The following is a 12,251-nucleotide window of genomic DNA, read 5'->3' as shown; positions in this document are numbered from 1 at the left end:
CTCCTCCTCCTCCTCCTCTTCCTCCTCCTCCCCCTCCTCCTCCCCCTCCTTTTCCCCCTCCCCCTCTCCATCTCCCTCTCCTTCTCCTCCTTCTCCTCCGTCTCCTCCTCCTTTTCCTTCTCTTCTTCTTTGGAGGGGGTAAGGTAGGGCAGTTGGGGTTCAGTGACGTGCCCAAGGTCACACAGCTAGTTTTTGTGTTAAGTGTGTGAGGCTAGATTTGAGCTCTGGTGCTCTATTCACTGCACCACCTAGCCACCCCTGATAAAGTTCTTAGAAGTTACAGGTACAGCTTTCCATTTAGTAATGTAAATTGAGACCCTTAATTATTACGACATCTTTCATGTTAAACTTTTTATGCTTCTCTTGAGTCTTTTGTTTGCATGTCAGATTTTCTATTCAGCTCTGTTCTTTTCATCAAGCATGCTTGAAAGTCTCTATTTCATTAAATATCCATTTTCCCTCCTGAAGGATTATACTCATTTTTTCTGCATAGATGATTCTTGGTTGTAATGCTAGTTCTTTCCCTTCTGAGATAACATATTCCAGACCTTCTGCTCGTTTAATGTGAAAGCTGCTAAATCTTGTGTGATCCAGGTTGTGGCACCACAATATTTGACTTGTTTCTTCTGACTGCTTGAAGTATTTTGTCTTTGGCCTGGGAGCTCTGGACTTTGGCTATAATCCTGGGAGTTTTCATTTTGGGGTTTCTTTCAGGATATGATTGGTAGATTCTTTCTTTTTCTATTTTGCCCTCTGGATCTAAGATATCAGGACAATTTTCCTTGATAATTTCTTGAAATATATCTAGGCTCTGTTTTTAATCATGGTTTTCAAGTAGTTCAGTAATTCTTAAATTTTCTTGATCTGTTTTCCAGGTCAGTTGTTTTTCCATCGAGATTTTTTCATATTTTCATATTAACATTTTCTTCTCATTTTCTTTCTTTTGACTTTGTTTTCTTGTTTCTTGATGTCACATGGAGTCATTAGCTTCCCCCTTTTTTTTTGCCTTTTTGGGGGGCAATTGGGGTTAGGTAACTTGCCCAAGGTTACATGGCTATTTTTTTTGTGTGGGTGTTAAGTGTCTGAGGCCGGAACCAAACTCCGGTCCTCCTGACTCCGGGGCCGGCACTTTACTCACTGCGTCACCTAGCCACCCCAGCTTCCACTTTCTAATTTTAAAGGAGTTCTTTTCTTCAGTGAATTTTTGTATCTTTTTCCCCCATTTGGCCAATTCTACTTTTTAAAGCGTTCTCTCTAGTGAATTTTTTTGTGCTTTTTTTTTTTTTTTTTAACCATTAGACCAGTTCTCTCTTTTAAAGTGTTAAAGTTCTAGCAGCTAGGTAGCACAGTGAATAGAGAACCAGCCCTGGAATCAGGAGGACTTGAGTTTAAATCTGGTCCCAGACACTTGACACATTTACTTGCTGTATGACCTTGGGCAAGTCACTTAACCCCAATTGCCTTGCCTTCCCCCTCCAAAAAAAAAGATAAGAAATGGGGGCTGTCATTATTATCTTGGTCCAACCATCTGTTTTACTCATCTGTCTCCTGTATTCAGTCCTTCTGATGAGTATGGATAGTAGGCTCAGAGAGAGCATATGAGGGGAACAATACTCTGAACTCCCCTGAAGGCCAACTATGCTGCCCTTTTCCCTTTGGCTTTTCTCCCAACACTTCTGATATTTGGTGCCCCTCTTTCCCCCCATCCTCCCCGCCCCCTCCTCTCTCCAATTCTGAGAGCCTAAGAATGATAATTGATTTATGGCACTACGTAAAGTGTTTTGCATCTGTTGCATTTAATTCTCACAACAACCATTGAGGAAGGTAGTGAAAGTAATACTACTTTCATTTTACAGAAGACAAAACTGAATTCAAGGAAAGTGAAGGATTGTCCATGGTCTCAAAGTTTCTAAGTATCAGAACTAGGATTAGGACCTAGGTCTCCTGACTTCAGGTCTAGCATTCTTTCCATTATACCCCATTCAAGCTGGGCTATGAACTTTCCATAGCAACTTGAGTTGGGGGCAGTCCAAGTATGGCTACAGGCAGCCACTTGCTTAAGAAGTACAGCTAGGCGCAAGCAGTGGTTATCGTAGTTTGGTTTCCTGAGAAGGAAAGGGGATAGAAAAGAGGGAGAAAAAGGTAAGTGAATTGAGAATGTAGAGAAAATTGATAGACTGTGATGGCTATTAAGGAATATGTTTGGAAAACTTCATTAAGGCATGTTTGCAAATTCTTTTGGATGTGCAGCATGTATCACTGATATATCTCTGCAATCTCATATCTGATCCTCTAAAACTGGTTTCCTGTGTTTTCTTCGTTTAAGGAGGAGCCGAAGAAGGTTTGCTTCACATATGACCTGTTCCTGAATCTGGAGGGAAATCCGCCTGTGAATCATCTTCGTTGTGAGAAACTGACTTTCAACAACCCCACCAAGGAATTCAGATCCAAGCTTCTGAGGGCAGGAGGGGTGAGTGCCCGAGGGGCTGGCTTTAAAACTTTTTCATTTTGTCAGGGAGGAGGCACCTGGTACTCTGTGAAATAGAAACTCTGAAGTGTGTGCATGCTACATCTTAAAGGTGATTTTCTGTTGATGTTAAAACCCTGCCTTTCCTGGCTGGAAGATGGTGCCATCTACATTCCTCCTAGCTAGCTGGCTCCTCTCAGAAATTTAGCATTAGATTATTAGAGTTAAAGAAGCCTTAAAAATCACATCATTGTACTACCCCTTTCCCTCTTCCAATTTTATAGATAGAGAAGGTGAGACTGAGAAAAGAGCAGATTATTAGCCAGGGCAATGTAGTGAGTTAATGGGAGATCCTGATGACAGCACAGGACTCTTCTAGGGTAGTCCCTAGGTGTCAGGCCCAAATGTTAGTATAGTCAACTCTGGATTTTTTTAGGAGCTGATTATCTAATTGGTGGATTATTGATGCTCTTTGTCTCCCCCTCACCTTTCTGGCTGCCTGCTGTTAAATTACTGCCAATGAATGGGATGGATGAAGAGAGAGAAGGTGAGAGGCCTGTCAGTCATTTTCCTAAGCCCTTGGTTTAGAGGTTCCTGGCGAGGCAGGTTCCTGGATCTGTGTTCAGTTTTAGGATGTTCCAAGTGGCTTCTCTGTGTGTTTTGCTGAGTTATCCATGTCCTTAGACTGTGTCAAAAGCTTCTAGTGACAGCTGTGTTTTATATTGGTGAGCTGTGAGAAGTGTCATGATTGCTTTGGCTTGTCCTCCTTAGTTTGCACGCCTCTGCCCTGCATGGAAGAATTGGTGATGCTGCTGTGGGGAAGGGAAATGTTGAAAGAGAGATATGCTGTGTTTTCAGGGGTTTTAGACTTTCAGGCTACAAGTTTGACTTAGAAGTCATGAAAGGACAAAAGTCTTAGAGGCCTTGTTTGACTCTAGCTGAAGATCCCAGGTGTTTGGGGGTTTGAATGTTGAAGGGCAAAATGGAAAAGCAGTGCCCAACGTGAATGTCTAGGAATTGGAATGAAATGAAGCCTCTGGACTTTGAGAAGATTGTTCACACTGTTCTTTTTTTGTCTTTATAGAGTAATATGCAAAATGTTTCAAACCCAACACCTACTAAAAGCCTTGGTAGAGGAGAGACTGGAAGAGGGGATGGATGGAAGACTAGAGAGAGAGGGATAAAATGATGGAGGGGTAAGGGGAAAAAGAGACTGGGAGTAGCAAATAAAGTGATGAAGAAAAATGGGGATTAAGATATAAAACAAGAATCATAAAAAGACTAGTATTACCCCCAATCCCCTACGCCCTCCCAGAGTTCCTACTAACAAGAGAAACTAAAACTAGCATCCCTGGTCAGGAGAACTGCCCATTTGGGGGTGCCCAAGAAGACACTGGGGCTTGAGAATGTCGGTTCCTCATGTTCATTACTGATGGAGAGCAAGAGTCCTCCTTCCATAGTTGTCCAGTGCTGTCAGTTTTTTTACCTTAAAAAGAGGGGAGGAAAAGGAAGGGGGCCAAGTTCATTGGTTAATAAGTATCCTTCTGCTGGCTGTGGGGATCTCTGCAAGGAAAGCCGAAGTTCAGGACTGATTGAGTCTGGGTGTATTTTCACAGTAGATGTTTATAACCTTTTCTCCAAAGTGCTTCAGGACCTTGATGTGCTACCTCTTCTTATAGGAAAGAAAGATGTAGGAAGTAGTAATAGCATCAGAAAAATATAGAAAGAAGAAAGATGGGGCAAAAACAAGCCATAGCTTAGCTGATCTACAGGCCAACTCTTAAAAGGTATCATTCCATCAGTAAGGAAGGATCCTGGGCTATGGAATACCCACTATTAGTATTAGTGGTCTTTGTCCTGGGTACTGCTGAGAAAGAGAGGAAGGCCTTGTTAGAAGCTGGTTTGAATTACCTCTAACAAGGCCCTTAAATGCTGCAGCATGGGCGGTGGTGGGGGAGAAGGATGGGGGTTGTAACAAGTGGTTTCCATGCAGCTCTTTTCATTTAAAGCCAATCAGGCAAGCTGAGTAGCCACTGGTGCCCCAGGAGTGATGGCATAGACTTCTTTGAAGTCTAATACCACCAAAGCCAGCATCCTACAAAGAGTCTGTATCCTCTCTCGAGACTTGCAGACCAGGAGGAATGAGTCTTCAGACCTACCATAGTACCTTGCTCCTAGTAGGCACTTATCCTATTGAAACCTATGGAGGAGACTTCATTTTTACCTTGGTGGATAGCTTTGCCGTTAGCAACTTATTGTGCATAACCATTCACTTCTCAGGAACCTGTCAGAATTGAACAGACTAGTTGCTTCCCCTTAAGTCTGCCAAAAGGAATGCAATGAAATACTAAACCAATAATTGACTTGTTTGCGCATGTCTCCCAGGCTTTGCTGGTATGAGGCTCAGTTAGAAGTAGAATTAGACTGAATATCAACTATTCTGGTAGAGATATCACTAGCCCTGTGCCTCCACTAAGTTAATGGAGTCTGAAATACATGATTAGTGATGTCTTCTCAAGCTGTGGGGTTTATTTCATTAACTCAATTGATTTTCTTTTTTTTAAGGATTCTACCTTCATTAAGAAAAGTAGGGGGAAAAAAAAACAGTAAGATGTCAGAATTTAGAGGGGTAAGGTAGTCATTTTGAAGAGAAAGAATTGAGTTCAACTCTAAGTGGAAGGAAAAGACCTGTGATGGACAACCCAAAGGAGTTCAGGAACCTCAAGGAAATCTATGGATGAAGCAAAGCCCACAGCTACTTAACTGGGGGTTCAGTTGCTCCCCTTGCATCTTCTCCCTGTGTCCGTTTACCACTTCTCTTTTCTGGGAGTCTATATTTGGGGCGGGGGGGAGATTTAATTCCACATTTTATTTTCAGCTAACTATAGTCATTCTGGTAGGAATAGCATGTGGATCAATTTCTTTCAACCACCTTTTAAGTGATACTATTATGATACTATCATACTATCATGAATTTCACAGTAAAACATGTCCTGATGACCCACTTTGGCCTCATGCTTTACAGTTTCAAAGTGGTTGGTGTGAGAGACCACACAAGCCTTCTTTCCAATCATTCCTCTGGGCGGGTGCCCTCCTCATATGCCCTGTGAAGGAATTCTCCTTCATTTTGGTTTCTTAGGTTAAATTTACTAATTTTGTTCACCATGGAGTTAAAGGTGAGAGACTGTGTAATTAAAGCTTCTTTGGCTGAATCATGTTCTGAAAAAGCTTATTCTGGCCTTTTTATTGTGCGTCTTGCTGTGACCCAGATTCTGGAGTGAGCAACAAATGTTATCTTTTAGCATTCAGGTAGCTAGCCCCTTCCCTGTTCAGCTTTTTGTGTCCATTATAGCTGACTTGGCAAACTTTCTTTCAGTTAGGGAGAGGTTTATGGGATGGATCTCCTGGGAGCTCACACTGGTCTTGTTGCCCTGGATCCTTTTTATTTCTTGTACCTTTCCAACAAAGAGAGCATTGAAGAGCTCTTCTGTCTCAAGATTGTATTGAGAAATTGCATTTGTAAAGGAAAGAGCTGAAGTATCCTTAAATCTGAGGATCTTGATTCCTCTCCGGATTCTTTCTCAAGCTTTTGCTGTATGTTCTTGGACAAGTCACTTAACAGTTTCTTTGTTTCTTAATCATCACCATCTGCCTGAAAAATCAAGTTGCTTGCCACCTAAGTTAGGTCAGGCATATGTGAGACTTCATAGATTGTTATTCATCGGTTCAAGTTTAGCAGAAGGCATTATAAGACTGCTTATTGCTAGTATTTATCTAGCTTCTTATTGTCTTCCTGAATTACGTTTCCATTTGCAAAAACAAAACAAGAGTCAGATTAATTCTTCAAAATCCTTAATTCTTCATAATCCCCATAGCACTCTTTCTGGAACATCTGTTTCAAAATGTGCTGCACATGGTACTTCAGTGTGTCTCAGAGCTCATGTTGCCTATTTCCTGGTCATAGCAATCCTTCTGTCTTTCCTGGTAGGACTGGCATGTAGCAGTACACCTCATCACCCTTCATTTTGAGTGCTGAGAATTAAGTTAATGACATTAACAGAGATGTCTGACTTATTAGGGGAAAGTAGCCTATAAACTACCCTTTCCCTTGTCTATGAAGGAGACTTCCAGGTGCTTTTAGCTGTTGCTGATACAGCACCTATCTCCTCCCATTTGGGTTTCCACTCTTCTCCTTGCTCATTGATAATATCTGTCTCTTCTTTATTACTAGGTGATGGTAATGCCAGAAGGAGCAGAAACGGTATCCAGGCCCAGTCCTGACTACCCCATGTTGCCCACAATACCACTCTCTGCCTTCTCAGATCCCAAGAAGACCAAACCATCCCATGGCTCCAAGGTTAGTGAGGCTGGAGACACAGTCATTTGGGAGCGTTGTGGCCCAGCTGCTGGAGGGTTCCTGTATTAAGTGCAATTCCCTCAGGTGTAGTCTGATTCTGAGTTTCTGGAATGCCCTCCCCTTGGCATCTTCCCTCTTTGCTCTCTCCCTGGCTTGGGCTGTACTTATCTTTGAGTAGTTCCTCTACCCAGAGTAACAGGCTTTCCTGTATTTGGAACAATGACTGGACAGAGTAGTAAATGCTCCTTTTACTATGCTCAGCTTAAAATCAGTGGCGCTGCTCATTCCTGCATGATAGACCTTGGGCTGGCATCTTTCATCCTCAGTGTTTAGGGGTTCTTTTTCCTTCTGGAGTATCTCTGCAAGACTTCTCAGATCTCCTGAGCTACATACATACTGTTGTTAGATCAGTACTTTAATGCCAGGCCCATGAATTATCACATGTGGTATTAGAGACGCTTCTGCAGCATTGCTTTTTCAGTAATGACTGAAAACTTGTCACAAAAAACTGTTGAGATTGGGTGGATAAAGAGTAGAATACAACATATCCCACTTAAATCCTTACCCTTGGAGATAAATATATATATATAAAGTGTAGTCAATAGAGTCCCGTGTCTTGTTTCAGGTCCACTTGGATTCCCTTCTATCTTCCCAAATCATCCCTGTCTGAATTAACATATAAGGCAAGCTTATGGGATCAACCCTTAGAAATGCTGCTGGCTATTACTATATAAATACAAACTTCTCAATGTTGATTTGTCATCCACAGTCTGCTGCATCCATTTTCCCTTCACTTAAACCTACCTTAGTAGCTGAGGTACATTCAGTCTTTGAAGCAACTATTTCTCTCCTTGTCACAATAGCTAATAAACTAGTTTATCTAACTTCTTTCTAGCTTTCTTATGTCTTTGACCTTTTGAGTAGTTAGAAAGAACCGACATAAACGAGGTTATGGTCCCTTATCCTGCAGAAGAGGCTATTTGTACAAAAGATCGACATTGATCTAAGTCAGTGGGAACTTCTTAGGTGTCTTACTTGGGTTTGTTTTCCCCCTGAGATGCCAGTTATATGGCTCTAAATTTCTCCTTCAGATAAAGATTAGAGCAGATAATAACTGCAGTCACTTCCAATCTGGAGAATATATGAGAGAAAACAGTTGATTAAACACTTGAGGGATGTTTTGATAGACCATTAGTGGGCAGGATGGATGCACATATCTGGAATTTTCTCTACTGTGGACTCTAGTGATTCATCTTTGTCCCCATGGCCTAACTATAGAAGAGAGGGAATTCTTCTCTCACCAAGGATCTTGTCATTTGAGGATTTTCTATATGTCATTTATATTTTCTGACCAAAGTCTGTCCCCATATTCCTGTAACATATGCAGTGGCTAATTTTGATCATTCTGAGATCGCCTCGGACTTCTTTGTTGAGAAGGGTCTGGTTCTGAGCCAAGGAAGAAATGGCACACCTAGAGAGTTGAATCTGTGGTTGTCATTTAGCCAAAGCTGCATTATCCAGGAGAATGACCATGTGTCATGTCACCATGATGTGCCTCTTTCCAAGGGTCCCTTGCCCTTGAGGGAAAAGGTCTTGAAGTATATGAACTTACAACTGCAGCCTCCCTGAACCAAGTGAATTATCAGTTGCCTGCTTAGGAAAATTCAGAAATGAAGCAAGCTCACATTCACTACTTCCATGTAAAAACTTTCCCTCTTGGCCTGGCTTTCCTTAGCAGTGGCATTTTAAGTCAAGCCCTGATTATAACCATCTCAGAAGTAGATTGGCCCAAGTAGTTCCATCTCTCCATCTTGTCAGGAACCATTAGTCCTTTGATTTCTCTTTTCAGACTGTCTCTTTGTGAGCCCATAGGCTTTCTACAAGAGAAAAACCTTAATTTCTTCTAGTTTCTTGGAGTGCTTATTCTTTTTCTACAAATGGGACCAAGTAGGGTTGAGGGATCATTATAGGAGATAATGAGTGAGGAGAAGGCTTAGAGGATGCCTTTCTGTAGCTCTTCTTATCTTTCCTTTCCTATTTCCATTCCCTTGGATAACTACAGGAATTTAGTGGCTGAGCTCCCTATATATCCCTTTTAGCTATAAGTAGGCAGGGGAAGGAGAAACCCAGTGACTATAATCCCAACTAGGTGACTTCTGTGTCCCTCAAGATCTATCCCAGGCAAACTTTGAGAAGGCTGCACAGCAAGTAGGAATTTGGCATAATCTATTCAGTTGGATAAACTAAGAGGTGAACTTGAACCCTGTGTAGACTGTGGGATTCTGTCATAATTATCTTAGGCTAATCTAGTTAGTAAGCCATTACCCTGTGTCACCACCAGCAAATCCTGGACCTTCATGACTCACTGGGCCTTGGTTTTCTCCTTCTTAAAAATAAAGGATTGTACTGGATGACCTCTAAGGCTCCTTTCTGCTCAAAGAACTATGCTTCTCTCATGATGAAAGAAGCTAAATTGATAGTGTTTATTAAAACAATGGTAGAGAGCTCTTTGTTTCTGTAGTCCATTGTTTCTTTTCATTATGGAAGGTGTAAAGTAGACACTAGTCTGGTTACAAATGGTTCCTGGCCATTGGCCTGGTAACCTTCCTGGTAAGCCAACAACAGGACCTCTCTTCGTTGACCTCTTTGTGGCCAAGAATTCCACCTGGTGACTGCAGCCCAAGCTGTTAATGGATGAGTCTTCAGAGCTCTCAAGTGAAGACTCTCGTTGATCCAGTGGATTCCAGTGGATTGTGTTGAGTGACGTAAGAGTTGTTAACGTGTACAGGGTTGTTTGGGGAGATTAGCGCAACAGAAGATTACGGGGAAATGAAGTATATATAGATTGAGCCAAGGATGGAGGTACTGTTTACCCTATTGCATGCTGGTCTTTCTCTTCCTTCCAGAATCGGGGCTATTTTCATGGGATTGGGACTAGTAAACCCAGGGTCCTTGACTTTGGCAGAAATGCCTTGGGAAACCTCAGCCATGTGAAAGTGCCCTTATTAGCTTAAAGCCTAGGGATTAGGGAAAAAAAAGGGTGGGGAGGGAAGGATGAGTTTTAAAAATAGATCATTATTAGTGGCAATAATGTGCATTTTGTTTGTAATAGTCTCATTTTACAGAACAAGCACAGAAATCATTAAACTAACTGCCTACCTGATCATGATCTTATAAACAGATTTTGAACTCGGGTTTCCCGGCTCATAGTCCAATACTGTTTATTCAATGCTTCCTTTCCTACTAGTTTTACTTGGAAGCCTAAGTACGGGACTTGAATGATTATAAGTTGTTTAGATATGATGTGGGAATTTTGAGGTGTTTAAGTGGAAGTCCTTCAAGAGAGAAATAGACTGCTCCTTCTACTCTGTCCTCCCTTGCTATAGTTCCCTCAGCCTTAGATTGCAAGGATAATCCAATTGACTAGACCCCTGTGTAAGTGTAGAGGTCATGCTGCTTTATTATTCAGATGAACCTTCCTGCTTTTCTTTTCTTCTCTTTATTAGAGCACTCTCCCCCAACCCCAGGAACTGGTGGATGACACCTTCATTGAAGTATCTCCTTTCTTTAGCTTGGGCCCAGTGTAATAGTAATGATGATTTTCCCAATAACTTCCAGCCTTCCTGGCCAAGTTAATTGGAGGAAATTCTGGCCTTGGCTGTCTCTCTATTAATTTGTCATCTAGTACGGACAGAGCTTTCAGGAGAATAACAAAGAATTGATCATTGATATAATTGTTTGGCTGTAACTTTCAGAACTAATAAGGAATTGTCACCATTATCATCAGTTCAGTTCAACTCAAACATATGTTAATTACCTGTTGCATGCAGACACTGTGCTGGTTGTTAAGGCTGCAGAGAGGGCTAAGATATAGTCCGTGCCCTCTGGAGGCTGGCAGCCTGAAGAGCAAGGACACATGCACATGAATGACAATATTTGAAGGAGAACGAACTGAGAGCCAAGTTAAAACACCTATGGGTCAGGGACTAAGACTTAAGGTTTCTATATATCCCTTACCTCAGTCTCCACACTAAATACAGAACATTTGTCTTTACTGGGGTATTCCTTAAGGGTTTGTTGATGGAATGGATTATGGAGTAGAAGAAGAACATCCTTTGAGGTCTGGTGGGGGAGATTTCAGGAGGAGATGGTTTTGAGTTAAGAGTAGGACTTGGATCTGCCAAAAAGGGGGGGGGGGGGGGAGAGTGGAAGAATCATTTCTGGTGGGCCATACCACATAAGTGAGCTGAGGTGCAAATGTACATGATGTAGTCTGAAGCCAGTGACTAAACCAGGCTTGGCAGGAGCAGTCAGCCTATAAGGAGGAGCTGTGGCTGTGGCCTATAAGGAGGAGGGAGAAGGCTGGAAAGGTAGGTTGGGGTCAAATTACAGAGGGCCACCTGCACCTAGCCAAGAGGTGTCAGCTTTTTTGTCTGGACAGTGGAAAGCCACTGAAAGGTTTTGAGCAAGAGGGGATGGTGGTATGTATGTGGCTTTATAAATTAGGCCTTTAAAATAACTGACATTACTTTTGCACTCCTTGAAATCTTCAGGAAATGTCATTGCAGCATATATGGAAGTTTTAGCCAGAGGCCTTCAGAGATCTGCTAAGACTTCTTTATAATTTAATTTGCTGACTGACTTTTACACTTTGGGGTAAATGTTCTCTAGCCAACCCTGAACTGGATAGGCTACAGTTTTCTTGAGAGTGTTAGGGAGGAGGGAAGGGTGGTAAAAGTAAAAGATAACTCTTTTTAGGCAGTTCCTTTCCAGGGGACATCATTTGATTTTGTTTTTCCCCCTATATTTCAGGATGCAAATAAGGAAAGTGGTAAGGCCTCCAAGCCCCATAAAGTGACCAAGGAACACCGAGAGAAGCCAAGGAAAGACTCTGAGAGCAAAGGCTCCTCCAAAGACCTGGATCGTGAACAGACTAAGCCACCGAAGGACAGCTCCCGTAAACCCCCTGAGAATAAATTGCCTAAGGAGGAGAAGGTACCTCCAAAAGCAGCTTTCAAGGAACCAAAACTGGCAGTAAAGGAGACCAAATTGGAAAATATGTCTCCGAAGGGTGGGCCCCAACCTGAGCCTAAGCCTTCCAGCAAGCGGCCTGCCAACGTGGACTCACCAAAGCCCAGCGCCAAAAAACAAAAAAAAAGCAGTTCCAAAGGGGCAAAGAACATCTTGGCAACCTCTCCCCGGACCTCATCTTCCTCATATCCAGACAAGAAGCAGACTAAGGAGAAGATGAATGCCAAAGCTGAGAAGGTAAAATCAGAGAGTGAACCCAAGGAGATCAAAAAACCTGTGGATCTGGAAGAATCAAATTCTGAAGATGAAGCTTCCTTCAAGTCCGAGGTGAGAATGACTTCTCTCCTTCCTTTAGCTGGTCATCTCCTAAATACTTTGCCAGCAAAGAAGGGCTTT

General features: G+C 42.3%; 1 protein-coding gene across 2 annotated transcripts in view; it reads left to right on the top strand.

Annotated features, from left to right (window-relative positions):
- The window catches only part of MLLT1 (MLLT1 super elongation complex subunit), a 100,735-nt gene that overhangs the window by 69,062 nt on the left and 19,422 nt on the right, over positions 1-12,251 (top strand). The window contains exons 4-6 of one of the 2 annotated variants that reach the window (XM_069082867.1): positions 2,327-2,470; positions 6,699-6,824; positions 11,637-12,182. In XM_069082867.1, the coding sequence (XP_068938968.1) occupies positions 2,327-2,470; positions 6,699-6,824; positions 11,637-12,182 (816 nt within the window). The remainder of the gene's footprint in view (positions 1-2,326; positions 2,471-6,698; positions 6,825-11,636; positions 12,183-12,251) is intronic. The other variant, XM_069082868.1, reaches the window with a different exon arrangement.

Source organism: Petaurus breviceps, unplaced genomic scaffold (genome assembly GCF_028583685.1).
Source record: "Petaurus breviceps papuanus isolate PSGF00001 unplaced genomic scaffold, PetGlider_PUasm1.0 172, whole genome shotgun sequence".
Classification (NCBI taxonomy): Eukaryota; Metazoa; Chordata; class Mammalia; order Diprotodontia; family Petauridae; genus Petaurus; species Petaurus breviceps.
This window is presented reverse-complemented; position numbering and strand designations above follow the sequence as displayed.